The 18912-nt window shown below is 41.4% G+C and overlaps 1 protein-coding gene across 1 annotated transcript in view; it reads left to right on the top strand.

The window, feature by feature from the left end:
* The window catches only part of sema4d (sema domain, immunoglobulin domain (Ig), transmembrane domain (TM) and short cytoplasmic domain, (semaphorin) 4D), a 97979-nt gene that overhangs the window by 13787 nt on the left and 65280 nt on the right, over window positions 1-18912 (top strand). The window contains exon 2 of the mRNA XM_061876478.1: window positions 17797-17897. Within this exon, the coding sequence (XP_061732462.1) occupies window positions 17860-17897 (38 nt within the window). The 5' untranslated portion in view covers window positions 17797-17859. The remainder of the gene's footprint in view (window positions 1-17796; window positions 17898-18912) is intronic.

Below are 18912 nucleotides of genomic sequence, written 5' to 3' on the forward strand. Positions count from 1 at the left end.
TTACTTGGACGCTGTGTTTGGGTTTTAGACCAATGGCCCTGCTGTTGGCTGCAGTCTCTTGTTGGAGTCAGTCCAGGGTTGCATATAGACGCTCACTTACGACGCAGATAGGCTAGTTTCTTAGTTCCCAGAGGCCGTGTGAGGACAAAGATGAATTCAGGTAATTAAGTAATGCATTTTGGGGGTTCACCAACCATCAGACCACCTCAGACCCTCTGCTGTGTTTAGTCTTCAACCGCCGCCTCTGCTCAAAAAGGTGGCAGAGCTGCAATTCAACTCATGCTGTGGCCATCACTATAAAAGGTGTCGTCTTTGACACTGACCCCCTGCACCCATCTCTAGCCAATTGTCCCCCTTGTGATCATTAGCAAGCTTCCTACTATCAAGGTATGTTTACACAATGGCCTAGAAAAAACTGCATATTCCCCCCTCCCAGTTCACATACTGAAGACATGCAAAAAGTTAAAGGCCTACTGAAATGAGATTTTCTTATTCAAACGGGGATAGCAGGTCCATTCTATGTGTCATACTTGATCATTTTGCAATATTGCCATATTTTTGCTGAAAGGATTTAGTAGAAAACATCCACGATAAAGTTTGCAACTTTTGGTCGCTAATAAAAAAGCCTTGCCTTTACCGGAAGTATGTTCGCGTGACGTCACCGGTGTGAGGGCTACTCACATCCTCACATTGTTTATAATGGGAGCCACCAGCAGTAAGAGCAATTCGGACAGAGAAAGCGACAATTTTTCCATTAATTTGAGCAAGGATGAAAGATTCGTGGATGAGGATATTGATAGTGAAGGACTAGAAAAAAAATAAAAACATAAAATAAAATAAAAAACGACGGCTGCGGGTGGCGGCAGTGTGAGCGTTTCAGATGTAATTAGACACATTTACTAGGATAATTCTGGAAGATCCTTTATCTGCTTGTTGTTTTAATAGTGTTTTAGTGAGATTGTAAAGACATACCTCAAAGTCGGATGGCTGCGGTGAACACGCCAGTTTCTCAGAGAGAAGCCGAGGAGCCAAACTCACAGCTGCCTTTTTTGACAGCTACTGCAGGAGGACGCTTAATCCACTGATGTCTCCGGTAAGATATATATCACAATTTCCCCATCCAAAACATGCTGGTTGACTTGGAGAAACATGTTCGCTTGACCGCTCTGTGTTAAAGCTTCACAACAAACAAATAAACACCGCCTGTGTCTCGGTGCTAAAGACAGCTGCAATACACCGTTTTCCACCAACAGCATTGTTCTTTATAGTCTCCATTATTAATTGGACAAATTGCAAAAGATTCAGCAACACAGATGTCCAAATTACTGTGCATTATGCGATGAAAAGAGACGACTTTTAGCCGTAAGTGGTGCTGAGCTAGTATTTCCCCTCCAACCAATAACGTCACAAACACACGTCATCATTCCGCGACGTTTTCACCAAAAAACTCCGCGGGAAATTTAAAATTGTAATTTAGTAAACTAAACCGGCCGTATTGGCATGTGTTGCAATGTTAATATTTCATCATTGATATATAAACTATCAGACTGCGTGGTTGATAGTAGTGGGTTTCAGTAGGCCTTTAAAGTACCAATGATTGTCACACACACACTTGGTGTGGCGAAATTATTCTCTGCATTTGACCCATCACCCTTGATCACCCCCTGGGAGGGCAGGGGAGCAGTGGGCAGCAGGGGTAGCCGAGCCCAGGGATCATTTTTGGTGATTTAACCCCCAATTCTAACCCTTGATGCTGAGTGCCAAGCAGGGAGGTAATCGGCCCCATTTTTATAGTCTTTGGTATGAACTCACGACCTATCGATCTCAGGGCGGACACTCTAACCACTAGGCCACTGAGTAAGTCAACAATATAAAAAGTCAACAATATAGTATGCATAACAGTCAATTAATTGACGATGGCCCTTTGGAAGTCAGTTGAACACATTTGCCGTGTAGTAAAAGTACAGTCTTGCAAGGAAATTCAAGACTGTAAATGCTCCATTTACAATATAGTCCAGGGGTCAGCAACCCGCGTGCGGCTCTTTAGTGCCGCCCTGGTGGCACACCGGAGTTTTTTAAAAATTTGTGAATAGGAGAAAAAGATGAGGGAATATATATTTTTAGTTTTAATATGTAAGTTAAGAACCAAAAACATTTAATATTAAGAACAAACATCACACAAACCTTCCTAATTTTTAAAAAGCCCACAGTTTAATTTGTTTTATGCTTCACTAATTTGAGCGTCATTGGCGAGCGTCATTTTGTCCTACTAATTTTGGCGGTCTGTGAACGCACCATAGTTGTGTGGCCCCTAGTGCAGCAGTTTGTGTACATCATTAGATTGATCGCAAGCTACCGTTTGATTGGGGTTGGTGTGACACTCGATCATGTTGTATTCAGTGTTAAATAATGATATGGCTCTCACGGAAATACATTTTAAAATATTTGGCTTTCATGGCTCTCTCAGCCAAAAAGGTTCCCGACCCCTGCACTAGGGCCAATTTAATGTTGCTAGCCAGGTGCATGTCTTTGAAGGTGGGAGTACCTGCCCACTATACTTCAAATGTTTCCACCATCTTGTAGAGTTAATAGGAACTCCGGCTGTCTTCGACTAAGGATGTTAATATTCAAAACTGATTGCAAGATCACAGCCAAAGGCTAAAATACTCAGATAAACAAATAAGCATGATAGAGATTATGAATCCACTTATCCTATTTCTGTGAGGGCCTCGGCGGGCTTGGCTTTAGGTCTGAAAGAGCGTCAAGAAGATGATCAAACTTGGTTATCTCTAGGAGGTAAACGTAACAAGTTTTCAATAGGTGAACCTGCGAAAGGATCATTACAGTTTTTAGAGGGCTGGAGCTACACCTCGACGGCCTTTGCGTCCCTTAATCTTGTAGTTGTAACATCTTCAGTCCTATCAAAGGTCTATGTCCAACCATTTGTCTGCAAGGTAGATAGTGGAATTAGAGTCCTCTCATTCAAATTGTCCAATATTTGACCATTGTAAGACTCCCCTAAAGAGAACTACATCAAGATGTTGCTTACAGCCAAAGGAGATTGTGGGTAGATGAAAAAAGGTGCACTAAAGAGTAGGTTACAATTAAATCGATTCATTCAATTTGAAAAACCCTATTCAATTATGTTGCTTTGATTAGTCGTTTAATGAGTGTAATTAATAACAATTGATAAAATTATATTTTATAAATGGGACACAGTTTCTGCACGGCTGCCGCAATAAAGGGAACATGAGAACAGTGATGTGCGGGTTCCGTGATCTCTGTGGCGGAAAACAGCGGAAATGTTTTTATTTTTATTTTTTTATTACTGCACACATATTGAACGTGCAGTTTTATTATTGATGTGTTATTAAAAAACGACAATGAAGCTTATTGCAAGCAGAATTGTTTTTGTTTATTTCAACTATTTTTCCGTAAAATTTTTCACTTAACTACTTGACGTGACTACTGATCTGCTGAATCAAACACTAATCAATAGAGTACTCGATTACTAAAATAATCGAGCTCTGATCTGGAGTAAAAAAACAAACGCTTAGACAGCCCTGTGATTCACCTTTGTGGTTCAAACTGAAAATTACCACATTTGTATGATGTTTTCATAAAACAACAATCAATTTTGCTTCTCCTGTAAACAGTGGTTTTAAACATGCTTTGTAGTTGTCCAATTGAGGATTTTGATGTATGACTTGCAGGGCCTCTGGTCTTGAGGTGTGCTGCTTTGGCTCCACAGAGCAGACATCTGGGCCAGCCCCCACCCCCTTCGCTACACACACGCGCGCGCACACGCACACTCAGACACTCTGCAGCCACAACATTGCCATACCTTCTAGACCTCCAGGCTGGAACAATTTCCTATTGGCAGAGAGGGGCACCATCTGTCGCTGTGTCCCAAGCAGACACGCCTGTAAAGGCATTTGATGCGTGTATTACTAACCATGCATAATGCATCAATGCATTCCAAAGATGTTTCAGCCAAACGCACCATAAGTCAAGATTTGGAAACAGCTGACGACAAGAATATTAGTGTTTTTTTCCATGGTGAGACACAAGATGAAGAAAGACATGGACAGTTTACACTAGGGCTGGACGATATGGCCTTTTAATAATATCTCGATATTTTTAGGCCATGTCACAATACACGATATACTGTATTTCTCAATATTTTTGCCTCAGCCTTGAATTAGCACTTGATGCACATAATCACACCAGTCTGATGATTCTATGTGTCTACATTAAAACATTTTTGTTCATACTGCATTAATATATGCTCATTTTAAACTTTCATGCAGAGAGGGAAATCACAACAACGTCAATTTACCAAAACTGTATTTACTCAGTGGCTTAGTCGTTAGTGTCTGCCCTGAGATCGGTAGGTTGGGAGTAGGGCTGGGCGATATTGGCTTTTATTAATATCGCGATATTTTTATGCCATATTGCGATATATGATATTTATTACGATATTTTGCCTTGGCCTTAAATGAACACTTGATGCATATAATCACAGCAGTATGATGATTCTATGTGTCTACATTAAAACATTCTTCTTCATACTGTATTAATATATGCTACTTTTAAACTTTCATGCAGGGAGGGAAATCACAACTAAGTTAATTGACCAAAACTGTATTCATTAAATACTTTTAATTCTCTCACGGGTGACTTTTTAAATGAAAGAACAAATTAATAGTGTTGCTACCTTTTTGTAGCAACACTTCTGCTGCATACTTTGCATTGATTGATTGATACTTTTATTAGTAGATTGCACAGTACAGTACATATTCCGTACAATTGACCACTAAATGGTAACACCCCAATAAGTTTTTCAACTGGTTTAAGTCGGGGTCCACGTTAATCAATTCATGGTACAAATATATACTATCAGCATAATACAGTCATCACACAGGTTAATCATCATAGTATATACATTGAACAGCATATTGCTGTTGTCTGCTGAATATCTTCTCACTTGAAGCTAAACCACCGCCAGATGATTATGTTGGGCATTTATTGTTCTTCCTCCATTTGTGATAAGTTTCGCACCATCCCTCTCTCTCTGATCGGCGAGAGCTATGACGCTAGACTCTCGAGGGTATGTGACGTATGTAAGAAGGCGGGTTTGTTTTCCGTATCTGTCAGAATGAGAGACGAGGAGTGAGAGAGAAACACCTGTTGTGTAAAGCCTGCGGCTAAAAGCAACTCAACCTGCCTTAGCTAACGTTAGCCATGCTAATGTTAGCTCTCGGCAAGAGCGTGACGCTACATGCGCGACAGTATGTGACATATGTAAGCAGGCGGGCTTATTTTACGTCTCTGTGAGAAGGACGGACGAGAAGGAGTGAGACACGCCAGTAATGTAATGCACGCAGCTTACAGCAACGGTGTGAGAACATATAATCGAATATTACGATATAGTCATTTTCTATATCGCACAGAGACAAACCTGCGATATATCGTATATATCGATATATCGCCCAGCCCTAGTTGGGGGTTCAAACCCCGGCCGAGTTATACCAAAGACTATACAAATGGGACCCATTACTTCCCTGGTTGGCACTCAGCATCAAGTGTTGGAATTGGGGGTTAAATCACAACAAATGATTTCCGGGCGCAGCACCGCTGCTGCCCACTGCTCCCCTCATCTCCCAGGGGGTGAATAAGAGAATGGGTCAAATGCATAGGACACATTTCGCCACGCCTGGTGTGTGTGTGACAATCATGGGTACTTTAACTTAACTTAACTTTTTTATTAAACAGTTATTCAGCAGTGGCACAAACATTCATTTCATTTCAAAACAGAAAGTGCAAGATTGTCAGAGACATTTTAAAACAAGCTATGAGTGCAGTTTTGTGCATGATGTCACTAAGATGACATATCAAAACACTAAATGAAAGTGCAATTTTTGTACAGTATGCCACTACAAAAGTTTAAAACAAAGTGCATTTTTGTGCACGATGTCACACAGGATATTTCAAAAACTGTAAAATAAAAATGAGCTGCATAATAGGAAACCGAATTGTGTATGTCCTTTGCTATGTGGTCGGTTACTGTGAATGTTGTCTCCTGTTTTTGACTATTTTTTTCATACGGAGATGTTGACATGCAGAGTTTCAAGCAGTCCTCATTGTTTAGCGGGGGACTTTTCAAATGATGCTACAAATTAGTAGTGCTGCTACTTTTTGTAGCAACGCTTTCGCCGCATACTTGACATATCACGTTTGTCTGTTCAACATCTTCCCGCTTGAAGCCAAACCACCGCCAGACGATGGACCCGTGCTTTTTTTCTTGGGAATTAATTCTTCCTCCATTTTTTACCATATTTGCACCTTATCTCTCTCGTATATTACCACTCGCACCGCTCCGCTAATCACCTGCCACTGCTAACGTTATCTGTGTTGCTACCTCTCTGCTCGGCGAGGGCGTATGACGATGCACGCGCGACAGTATGTGACGCGTGAGAAGGAGAGACAAGAAAGAGTGAGAAGACCCTGTAGTGTAATGCCCACAGCTAAAAGGAATTGCGTGAGAGCGTATACATACTCATTTTCTATATCGCACAGAGACAACCTCACGATATATTGAGTATATCTGATATCGCCCAGCCCTAGTTTATAGTTCATTTTGTCTGTAGCATAAATGCTGGAATAATTAGTGAAAACAAAACATCCGTTTAATTATGTCAAAAACATTGTACTGTAGTGATGTAATTGATTTAAAATAATGTAAAACTATTTCATATTTTGTTTATTAATTTTGCAAAATTCATCCAGTTTAGGTCAGGATTTGCCTAGTCGTTAAACATACAGACACAATTCCATAGGTCTCAGCTTTGTGCTAATAATATTAATGTTGTTTTCAACTTTTTCTCCTTAATTGTTTTTTTTTTACATTTTTCTGGCAATATTATGGATGGATGGATGGAGGTAATTAGTTTTAAAGGCTGTTGAGTTTCCTCTGCCGGGTGGCGGGGCTCTCCCTTAAAGATAGGGTGAGAAGTTCTGCGATCCGGGAGGGGCTCAAAGTAAAGCCGCTGCCACATCGAGAAGAGCCAGATGAGGTGGTTCGGGCATCTGGTCAGGACTGGTAGGAGACCAAGGGGAAGACCCAGGACATGTTGGGAAGACTGTCTCCCGACACAGGCATGGGAACATCTTGGGATCCCCCGGGAAAAGCTGGACTAAGTGGCTGGGGAGAGGGAAGTCTGGGCTTCCCTGCTTAGGCTGCTGCCCCCGCGACCCGACCTCGAATAAGCGGAATGAGATGGATGGATAGATGGGGAGGCTGCTGGCCAATAAAAAGAAAATTGAGGGCTACAAGTGGGCACACGGGTTGGACTTTGAACACCCACATCTTAAAATAAGATGGGGAATACACTTTTTTTATTAAATATTTTTTGCAGTTTTATGTGAATGTGTTTTGAAAAAAAAATTCTTTGCTCAATAGAACATTAGGGGCATTGACGCAGGAGTTCAGAACAGTCAGGAGTCTCTGTCAACATACCCGAGTGGTTGTTTTGGTTCAGAGACGGCACGGGGGCCCCTTGGTTTTGTTAGTGCTAGAAGAGGCCATCTCGAGGCACCGCTCCCAAGCCTCGCTGACGACATGACTGAGCGCCGAAAGAGCTACTGATGCATTGCTGCGACGCTGCTGACAGCTAACTTGGCATTTTTGAAAAGGTTCCCAGCGTTTTGTGTTGCTGAGGGCACGGAGCTGGAAAGGAATGGGAGTAGGAAGGCAGCCTGCATAGAGTACATTCTGTTGGGAGTTGTTGTGTTCCTCCTCCTATCTTTGTCTAACTTCCATCTGCATGCACAGCAACATGGAGTTTACAGGTGGCAGAAAAGACAATTGCAGGCAGCAGATTCTAATCTTTTTCTTTTGTTAGTGTTTGCATACAACAAGAGGTCACCCCTCATTGCCTGAGGGATCAAACGGTTCTAACAGTTAACTTGCACATCCGTGTGCTGGCTTTTCTTGATAAATGCAGATCCATATAGAGTGCAGCAGCTGGACCCCACCAAGTAGAGAAGAAAGCAATGGCCCGTCACAATAGACACACTCCCACAGACGCACATGCACACCACCCCTATCCGTGAGGCCCCCTCCCCCCTTGCTTAATCACCACCCAAATTCACCCTCGCTCCTACCCATTCCTCGAGCGATTGTGTGCATTGAGGTTTTCCAGAGGCGCGACTCCTCCTGCACTCTTCTCTATGGCAAAACGGATGAGTGTCACGTCCGCCTCCGCCCTTTTTGCAACGCTGTACACGGTGATGGAGAGCTGACGGAAGACGCATGACAGAAAAATCATGACAGAAGAATCATGACCGCTGAACGAAGAGGCAGGTGGTGACATCCCAGATGTATTGGATGATCAGATTCTTCCTTTTTCATGGAGGATCATCTGCTGCGCAAATTTGCAAAAAACAAAGCGCACTCTACCTGCAGGATTGTCACCGCTTTCGTCCTGGTAAGATTCAGCCTGTGTGAGCCCCCTATTGGGTGTATGTTTACTGCTGGTATCTCCAAATGTCAGTGCCTCTGTCTTGTTGCCACAGAAATCACGTCTCTGTGCATGCTGTGCAGACTTTTGCAAGATGCATGCTATTTTTACCTCCCCTGTGAGGTAAATAATTTAGTGTTCTGCTTGATGTCAGTCAGAGTGGGACTTTATGTCTTAAATTTATGTTTTTTTCCATGTATTATCTGGAGCCTGCATCCATTGATTCATTACCTGTACTGGTTATCCTGTTCAGGGTCTTGGCAGTGTCTGAAGCTCGTTTTTGCAGACTAATTGCATGGGGATACACCCTAGTGGTCGCACTGCCTGTAAAAAACACCTTTCCCCATGTCGCTATTTTGTTCATATGGCAAGTCGAGACGATTGTATCAGAGGCGACCGGATGCAGCCCGTATCTAAAGTTTGCCTTGTCCGTCTGTGTAGTCAATTTTCCGTCGATTCCAGCACAGTCCACAGTTCTGCGTTGGGGTTGAATGCATTTAGTACAATCCACCAGCAAAACATGTGGGGCTTGTTTTCTGGGGAGTCGGCCTCGGCCGGTAATGCATTTTGCTGGACGATATATTGTCCCACAATATATTGCCAATAAGCAATAATATTGCCATCATATTTTGAGATAAAATAAAGCATTTAAGTAACAATAACACTGTAAGTATTAATTTCAACTGTAATAAACTTTGGTTTCTGGTTATTAAATGTAATTGGAAAGTCAATAACTGTTATTTATAGTGAATAACTACACAAACAAAACCAAAATTGACTTTCAAGCTCTGTTAGAACATTTTTTACTTCGATAAATAATGAACGTCAGTTTTCCCCAGTGGAAAAAACTGGGTCAGGTACCTTTTTTCCGGACCATAAGCCGCTACTTTTTTTCCAAGCTTTGAAGCCTGCGGTTTGTACAAAGGTGTGGCTAATTTTGGATTTCTCTACGTTAACTGCTTAACTATAGAATGGATTAAGCAAAGAAATCAAACAATGTACTTTAAATTGTCCACTTTTAGAAAATGTTCAAACTCTTAATAAAAGGACAAGAATAATGATAATCTTGTTGAACCTTATAAAAAAAGGGAAAATCATATTCATCACAAACGATCACAAAAGACATCACTGACTTTTTTGTTTTGTTTGATCAGCCGTTTTATTGCCGTGTTACAGGCACTGCTTGGGAACAATTAAGGAATGTAAAAAAACATTGACATAAACTTTCTCAAAAAGTACCAGTATATGTCTGCGGCTCATAGTCTGGTGCGGCTTACAGTCCAGAAAATATGTTAGTTCGTCTTTTGCTATCACTTTCCAACACATTGGAGATCCATGGGCTCATCCTTCTCACTCGGTTGAAGCTGAAATTTCCACACACCGGACATTTGGCTTTGCACTCGTATGTTTTTCTCCCTGCTCCTCACTAGTGAGTAGTGACTTGCGTGGTTCTCTGTCCGTGCATTCTATTTCTGCAAGTAAGCGGTCCAACGTCCTCCCACCGAGTGAAAGATTGTGGATTTACGCCGTTCATTTACATTCGGCTACTGAGTAAATGTGCTTAGGGGCTGAGAGTGATGCACATAGTGAACCTTGTTTCAGTGCGAAATACAAAGAAAACAAACATACACGGACATGGCAATTGATTACATGGCCTAGGGGTGAGTGAACTCAGTAAACCACTACTTAACTTGTTAGGTGTATTTGTAGTTATAAACAATGGTTATTCAAAAGATATAGAAATTATTGGAGTTGAACAAATTGCTGTTTCTCTTTTTTTGCCAATGTTGATCGAAATTGGACAATGCATTTGTGTATGAGTCGTATTAACACTGGAAATGATATCATTTCCAATCACATGGTCTATATGGACCATGTTGCCACAACATAAGGTTAAATTCGTCTTGCGACAATGGAAGGCGAAGAGCGATCCAGGGTAAAATACGCAGAAGCATAAACTAACCTTAAGAGTACTCTGCCCAACAACAGTTCTGAACTACTGTTTCTATGGCTGTGTTGTATTGCGTATGCCGAAAGGTGGTGTGTAACAGTGAAGGTCTGCATGGATGTAGCAGAAACTCTTATAACTGACTGATTCGACAGCGCCTCTGCTGGTTACAGCCTTGTTGTGTTCGCACTTTGAAGTATTTTTTCCAAATGTTGTCTTTCCATTGCTGGACACCTGAATATGACACAAAGTGCTATCAGTGATGATGCTTTGCTCAAAATGAGGGTCTGTCTCTCAGGATTTACTGGTTTGAACTGCCTTTATGTCAGTTCACGCGACCACTTTTTCATACAGTATATGACTGTGCTGTCTGACCGCAATACATTGCTTTGAATGCTTAGACAAGATTGTTTCTGTAGAATGGCCGCAACATGCTGGTCTTGACCTTTTGAGCAACAAAGGAAAAAGTGCTCCTCGTCAGTTTCAGTCGAGATACTAACCACTATCACATAGTGTTGAAGACATCAATTGCGAGACCAAAGGAAGTGGAACTAAACTCGTCATGGTTACGGTTATTAAAAGTCAGTGTGTTATAGACATGGATGACAGGTTAACAGGCTGCTGCTTCGATGTGAAATAAATGACATGGACTGGGGGTCAAACGCACTGGAACATTAGAAAATACAAACCCTGTTTCCATATGAGTTGGGGAATTGTGTTAGATGTAAATATAAACGGAATACAATGATTTGCAAATCATTTTCAACCCATATTCAGTTGAATATGCTACAAAGACAACATATTTGATGTTCAAACTAATAAACATTTTTTTTTGCAAATAATCATTAACTTTAGAATTTGATGCCAGCAACACGTAACAAATAAGTTGGGAAAGGTGGCAATAAATACTCATAAAGTTAAGGAATGCTCATCAAACACTTATTTGGAACATCCCACTGGTGTGCAGGCTAGTTGGAAACAGGTGGGTGCTATGATTGGGTTTAAAAACAGCTTCCCAAAAAATGCTCAGTCTTTTACAAGAAAGGATGGGGCAAGGTACACCCTTTTGTCCACAACTGCGTGAGCAAATAGTCAAACAGTTTAGGAAACAACGTTTCTCAAAGTGCAATTGCAAGAAATTTAGGGATTTTATCATCTACGGTCCATAATATTATCAAAAGGTTCTGAGAATCTGGAGAAATCACTCCACGTAAGTGGCATGGCCGGAAACCAACATTGAATGACCGTGACCTTCGATCCCTCAGACGGCACTGTATCAAAAACCGACATCAATCTCTAAAGGATATCACCACATGGGATCAGGAACACTTCAGAAAACCACTGTCACTAAATACAGTCCGTCGCTACATCTGTAAGTGCAAGTTAAAGCTCTACTATGCAAAGCGAAAGCCATTTGTCAACAGCATCCAGAAACACGGCCGGCTTCTCTGGGCCCGAGATCATCTAAGATGGACTGATGAAAAGTGGAAAAGTGTTCTGTGGTCTGACGAGTCCACATTTCAAATTGTTTTGGGAAATATTCGACATCATGTGATCTGAACCAAAGGGGAAGCGAACCATCCAGACTGTTATCGATGCAAAGTTCAAAAGCCAGCATCTGTGATGGTATGGTGGTGCATTAGTGCCCAAGGCATGGGTAACTTACACAGCTGTGAAGGCACCATTAATGCTGAAAGGTCAATACAGATTTTGGAACAACATATACTGCCATCTAAGCGCCGTCTTTTTCATGGACGCCCCTGCTTATTTCAGCAAGACAATGCCAGGCCACATTCAGCACGCGTTACAACAGCGTGGCTTCGTAAAAAAAGAGTGAGGGTACTTTCCTGGCCCGCCTGCAGTCCAGACCTGTCTCTCATCAATAATGTGTGGCGCGTTATGAAGCATAAAATACGGCAGCGGAGACACCGGACTGTTGAACGACTGAACCTCTACATAAAACAAGAATGGGAAAGAATTCCACTTTCAAAGCTTCAACAATTAGTTTACTCAGTTCCCAAACGTTTATTGGGTGTTGTTAAAAGAAAATGTGATGTAACACAGTGGTGAACATGCCCTTTCCAAACTACTTTGGCACGTGTTGCAGCCATGAAATTCTAAGTTAATTATTATTTGCAAAAAAAAAAAAGTTTATGTGTTTGAACAACAAATATCGTGTCTTTGTAGTGCATTCAATTGAATATGGGTTGAAAAGGATTTGCAAATCATTGTATTAGAATAGAATAGAATAGAAAGTACTTTTTTCATCCCTTGGGGAAATTCAGCACCACAGTTCGCTCACAAAAGACAATGATAATAATAAATCATAATAATAAATAATATATATATATATAAAATATATGAATATATATATATATATAAAATATATGAATAATATGAATATATTCTACATATATTCTACATTTAAGTGCAGTCAAGGAATTTATGCATTATACAGTCTGATGGCTGGCTGAAGGACCTCCTGTGTCGTTCTGTGTTGCATTTTGGGAGTCTGATTCTTCCACTGAACGTGCTCATTCTCTCCGCAAGGTCCGAGTGTAGTGGGTGGGAGGTGTTGTCCATAATGGCAAGGAGTTTTGCTAGACTTCTCCTCTCTGACACCACCGCCAAAGAGTCTAGCTCCACTCTTACCACATTACTGGCCTTCTCTACCAACTTGTCCAGTCTGTATGCGTCCCTCGCTCTCAGCCCGCTGCCACGGCGTACAAGAAGGCGCCTGCCACCACCGACTCGTAGAACATCTTCAACATTTTTGTACAGACGTCTTCTGAATACGCACAAACATATTCCTTTTATATTTACATCTAACACAATTTCCCAACTCATACCCTCCGGGTACTCCGGCTCCCTCCCATCTCCAAAGACATGCACCTGGGGATAGGTTGATTGGCAACACTAAATTGGCCCTAGTGTGTGAATGTGAGTGTGAATGTTGTCCGTCTATCTGTGTTGGCCCTGCGATGAGGTGGCGACTTGTCCAGGGTGTACCCCGCCTTCCGCCCGATTGTAGCTGAGATAGGCGCCAGCGCCCCCCGCGACCCCGAAAGGGAATAAGCGGTAGAAAATGGATGGATGGATATGGAAACGGGTTTGTATCTGCATGGTATGGTTTTTGAATATGTGCGGTTGTATGGTGTAAAAGATGAAAGCAATGGGTGGGGCCTAATCCCACCCCCTTTTTTTTGATGTGGTAATCCTTTTTGGATTATGTATGATTATGATTAATGTCCATTTTAAAGGAGTGTTGTAAAACATGACTCAAAAGCTCTTTTCTTGCATCCAGAGCTTGACTGTGTCAGCAGGAGGGAGTAAAAATTGGTATCTAACATTAATCAGATTTACAGTGGACCTAAATCCCACTTTGGCAGGTCACAATCTGTGTTATTCCAGTGCGTTCCAACATAATAATGTATAATCTAGGAATCTGATGTGGCTATTGTAATCTCCCAAAGGCAGATAAAATAAGATAAAGAGCTAATGCCAGATTTCAGGCATCAGCTTGTCGGGACACAGGATGAGTCTCATTAAAATGTCATCTGATTTTGACTTTAACGTATTGCAATTCTCCTGTTTGTAAGGTTACGAGTTTGTAACTAAACAACCAATGACAACATGATTTCTGTATTTTAATCCACACGTCCGCCATTGTTCACTTTAAACATTGTTCCGACAACAACAATTACATTTTATTGTGTTATTTTGTTTTCGTAAACCAATTGCTGAGAACCTTGAACAAGGTTTCGAGCCTAAGATTGACAAGTTAATGGCTTCATAGAACAAAGTGTGAATTGTCCAGTCAGTTAAAAAATTGCAATTAAAAAGTAGTATCAATAAAATGCATTGATAATAAGCGTGCGCTTTATGAAAGCATAATTTTACTTTGCTATCAGGAATGTAACAATATTAACTTTTCATCCAGGTAAAGTTTGATGGAACACGGTCCGATATAAAGCGATGTTCTATAAAACGCCGTCGTGCCAAGGATCCCAAATTTTTGCCCGTTTTTTTCCCAGTAGTGTAAACTGCGTTGTTTTTCATCAAATTATCGACCATCAATACTATATCGACCTACTGGTAGTGAGTGCCTACCCCCTTCTGTGAACTGGGAGCACAATCCACTATTTACGTCACGTCACATGTGGGTATCCACCAAACATCATCGTTTTCGTCATCAACAGTTGCTGTTTGCCGGCAGATGACGGCAAATGCGACAAATGTTTACTTTAATGATGACGTCAATGTTGGGTTTGCTTGGCTCTTTTTTTCTTTCGCTTGTCTACATCAGGAAAAAAAAACAACCTTTTAAGCAAATACAAAACACAATGCAGAGCTGATTAACGTGGACCCCGACGAAGTTGAAAAACGTATTCGGGTGTTACTATTTATTGGTCAATTGTGCGGAATATGTACTGTACTGTGTGAGCTTCCTTTGCAATCTACTAATAAAAGTTTCAATCAATCAATCAAAGAGAATGATTCAAACACTTTAAGACAGAGTCATGCTAATGTTCACTGTCAACAAGACGTCACAAACTTAAACTACTATGCCTTGGTAAGTCTTCAAACCCCCACTGTTTTTACCGCATAAACCGAAATCATTTTATTGCATTATTTTGGAAGGGAAAAGAAGGGTAAGAAAAAGTTCTGTAACGTTGGACCCTAACAACCGTGGTTATTGAAAACAAAAAGATCAGGGTTATCATTATTATCACATAATTGTTAAATGCGCTCAAAACTTACTGATACACACACTGATATCAAACAAGCAACACACACACACACACACACACACACGCACACACACACACGCAATATACTTTTCTTGGCAGAAGGAAACTAATATTGCTCTGGCTTACTAAAAGCCATATTGTTGTTATGGGTGTTTGGATATGTTTATCTTCCTCCGCTTTAATTTGTAAGGGACGTAAGGGAGTGTTTTTTAATGAAATAGGGTAAAGTTGTCTTGTATTCATGTTAGCATCTACGCTAGCGAACTATTGCCATGAATTAATTTACGTGGACCGCGACTTAAACAAGTTGAAAAACTTATTCGGGTGTTACCATTTAGTGGTCAATTGTACGGAATATGTACTGAACTGTGCAATCTACTAATAAAATGTTCAATCAATCAGTCAAATTAGTATGCTAGCTGTTTTTCCAACAAATTAGCAGTTTCACTGTGGGTTTTTAAGGTTTTACGATACTTCAAATTTAAAACAATTATGTTACCAGTCTGATTTTACCATGGTTCATTATTACGGTTATTTTAACATCCGTTTTTGCTACCCATTATTACAAGCTGTGAGGATGATAAATTCCTTTTGTTAACCATTTCTGCATAGGAAGCCATGAATATATTCACACGTTTCCGGCGGGTCCTAAAGTTGTTTGATAACCATTTATGGGATTGTGGTACATTTCAGTTTTCATTAGTAATCCATTCCAAAGAGTCAAACAAAAGCCAAATCGTACGAAACCTGAAGCTATTTTTCCTATAAGAAATAATGAATCTGTTTTGAAACATGTAATAATATTAACACTAAAGTTTTTTCGAATAGCCAGAAGCATATCCATCTGGTCACGCACATATTGGAACCACACATTAAGTGCTTTGCGCACACTATAAACTGAGAGCTACCAATCAGAGCTAGCCTCAGAGTTCCCTACACCAGAAGTAAGACTCGCCCGCTCAGGCGGGCATGGCGAGTGAGTCATGTGGCTGCTTACCTTCATTTGAATTCCACAGCCATTGCGCTGTGTGTATGTCCAAGCAGAAGATGTCAATCCTGGACATCAAGTTACCAAAAGCACTGTGGACACACTGGATCGCTTCCCCCAGGTGCAAGACAGCAGCTCAGATATAAGACAATATAGTCGAATCAGTAAAACACTTGACATCTGCGATGAGAGTTGCAAAACACCCAGCGAAGCTCCAAAAAAATGACATTCATTTATATGTACATAATTTTTTAAGAATATTCCTTTTTAGTTTTTTATTTGTGGAAACAAGTTTAACAGTTTAAAGCTCACGTGTAGGTCATGCATGGAAAGTCATAAAAGATGTGTGCATCATTGTTTTGTGGCCCAGTTAAATTAAAAACATATATTTTTTTCCAATAATATATATACAGTATTTGCTTGTCAAAGTATTTTTTTAAAAACATGGGCCCTGTCAGCATTTCTGGGCCTAATGTAAACAAAACCCTGCCTGTCTAGGGCTTTTGGAATTGTATCAACTTTACTGCCCTACAAGGCACTTGCACAAAATCAGTGTTAAAATCATGTCTGGTTCTAATAAATTATATTACATGTATCGTCTTGTGAGATGTATCGTGATACCCATCCATCCATCCATCCATCATCTTCCGCTTATCCGAGGTCGGGTCGCGGGGGCAGCAGCCTAAGCAGGGAAGCCCAGACTTCCCTATCTCCAGCCACTTCGTCTAGCTCTTCCCGGGGGATCCCGAGGCGTTCCCAGGCCAGCCGGGAGACATAGTCTTTCCAACGTGTCCTGGGTCTTCCCCGTGGCCTCCTACCAGCTGGACGTGCCCTAAACACATCCCTAGGGAGGCGTTCGGGTTGAATAAACATTTGCCATCACTTTTACTTTTATTAAAGACTCTTGTGAGCAAAGATGGCGAAGAGGGATGCTGGGAGAGGTTGCTTCCTACTTTGCTATGAGTTCTTTCTTAAAATGAATTCCAATTCACACCTTTGTTTTTTTAAATCAAAGTATTGACATTCGTAATTTCATTTTGGCCCCGTGTCCTTTGTTTGGGTATTCAATTACGTGGCAAGCGATTCACCCTCTACGTTTGGCCATACGATAACCGAGACAAATGTACTATACCAATTCTGCAAAACAATAAGAGCTGATGACTTTCCAAATAATAAATGATTCCAAAAGTTCCATTTTCTTGTCATATATTGCTTTCCTACTTAGAATCAGTTAACCAATATCTTCTCAGCCACACTGTGTGTTCTTTGATTGGTATCGTACTGTTTGCTCGCCACGTCAAGGATTTACTCGGCACTCTGTTTATGTTAGCTAGCTGGCTTATGGGGTTGGGGAACTGCCTCGGTCGCTATGGTAACAGTATCCCACAGAATGTCTCGGCGAGTAGGCCTCGTTAGAACAATTGTGAGCCACTGAAGCATGTCTGCAAAGTTGCACCGTACCCTACTCGGTATTTTGTGTATATTGCCAATCACAGAAGAGTACTACGTTAGGACGTTAGCATGAACATAAGCTTGCAGAACCTTTTTTTGCTCTGAACTAACTTGTATCATTTCTGTTTCTTGCAGACGGTCTGGACCACGTCCTACACCTTTTTTTGACTGTGTGAGGGGAAGTGAAAAGCAGTTTTAATGAACCAGTACACGCTAGCCGACACCATGACCGATAAGTAAGTAGTATATCACCCTCACACATGTTTGTGTTAAGTGCTGGCTTGTTTATTTATTGGGCATTTTTGAGACGGCGATGCTGGGTTGCTGCTGTGTCTCAAGCGATAACACTCCACTGTGCAAAAGTTTATTTGGAATGTTTCAGTGCACTCGTAGAAGAGGGTCGTAGCAGAGAAGAGTAGGTCTGTTGTGGTGCTAGGAGAGTTAAAGTCTGTTTTGCCTTCTGAAGATGTATGACATTTGCATCAAGATACATTTGCATTTTCTCCCATTACTCTGCGGCCATGTTGCCTTCTATTTCACTGACAAAACAGCAAGCTTGAAGGCCTTTGAGGCTTTGTTCCACTACGTCTTCTCTGTTCCCTTTGTAATTCCCTCATCTTTTTTATTTCGACAAGTTCTCTTCACTCTTCCTTTGTCTCTTTTGTCAACTTTGTCTCCAACTGTCCGTGTGGGGATGGCTAGGTTGGAGAATTCGGGTGCAGTAATCAAAATAATCAGTGCTCATAATCAGCGGAATAAGAGGCCAGTCAGCTGAAAGGCACAGAAACACTGCAAGGGCCGGACAAGGTCGGTCCTTTTATGTGGCTGAAAATGTGAGGCAGCCTGACCAACACTACTGACATTTGTTTTTAATGTGATTCATATAAAATTAATTATCCAGAAAGCTTCACGGTGGCAGAGGGGTTAGTGCGTCTGCCTCACAATACGAAGGTCCTGCAGTCCTGGGTTCAAATCCAGCCTCGGGATCTTCCTGTGTGGAGTTTGCATGTTCTCCCCGTGAATGCGTGGGTTCCCTCCGGGTACTCCGGCTTCCTCCCACCTCCAAAGACATGCACCTGGGGATAGGTTGATTGGCAACACTAAATGGTCCCTAGTGTGTGAATGTGAGTGTGAATGTTGTCTGTCTATCTGTGTTGGCCCTGCGATAAGTTGGCGACTTGTCCAGGGTGTACCCCGCCTTCCGCCCGATTGTAGCTGAGATAGGCGCCAGCGCCCCCCGCGACCCCAAAA

The sequence above is a fragment of the Nerophis ophidion genome, linkage group LG17, assembly GCF_033978795.1.
Source record: "Nerophis ophidion isolate RoL-2023_Sa linkage group LG17, RoL_Noph_v1.0, whole genome shotgun sequence".
In the NCBI taxonomy this organism is placed as follows: Eukaryota; Metazoa; Chordata; class Actinopteri; order Syngnathiformes; family Syngnathidae; genus Nerophis; species Nerophis ophidion.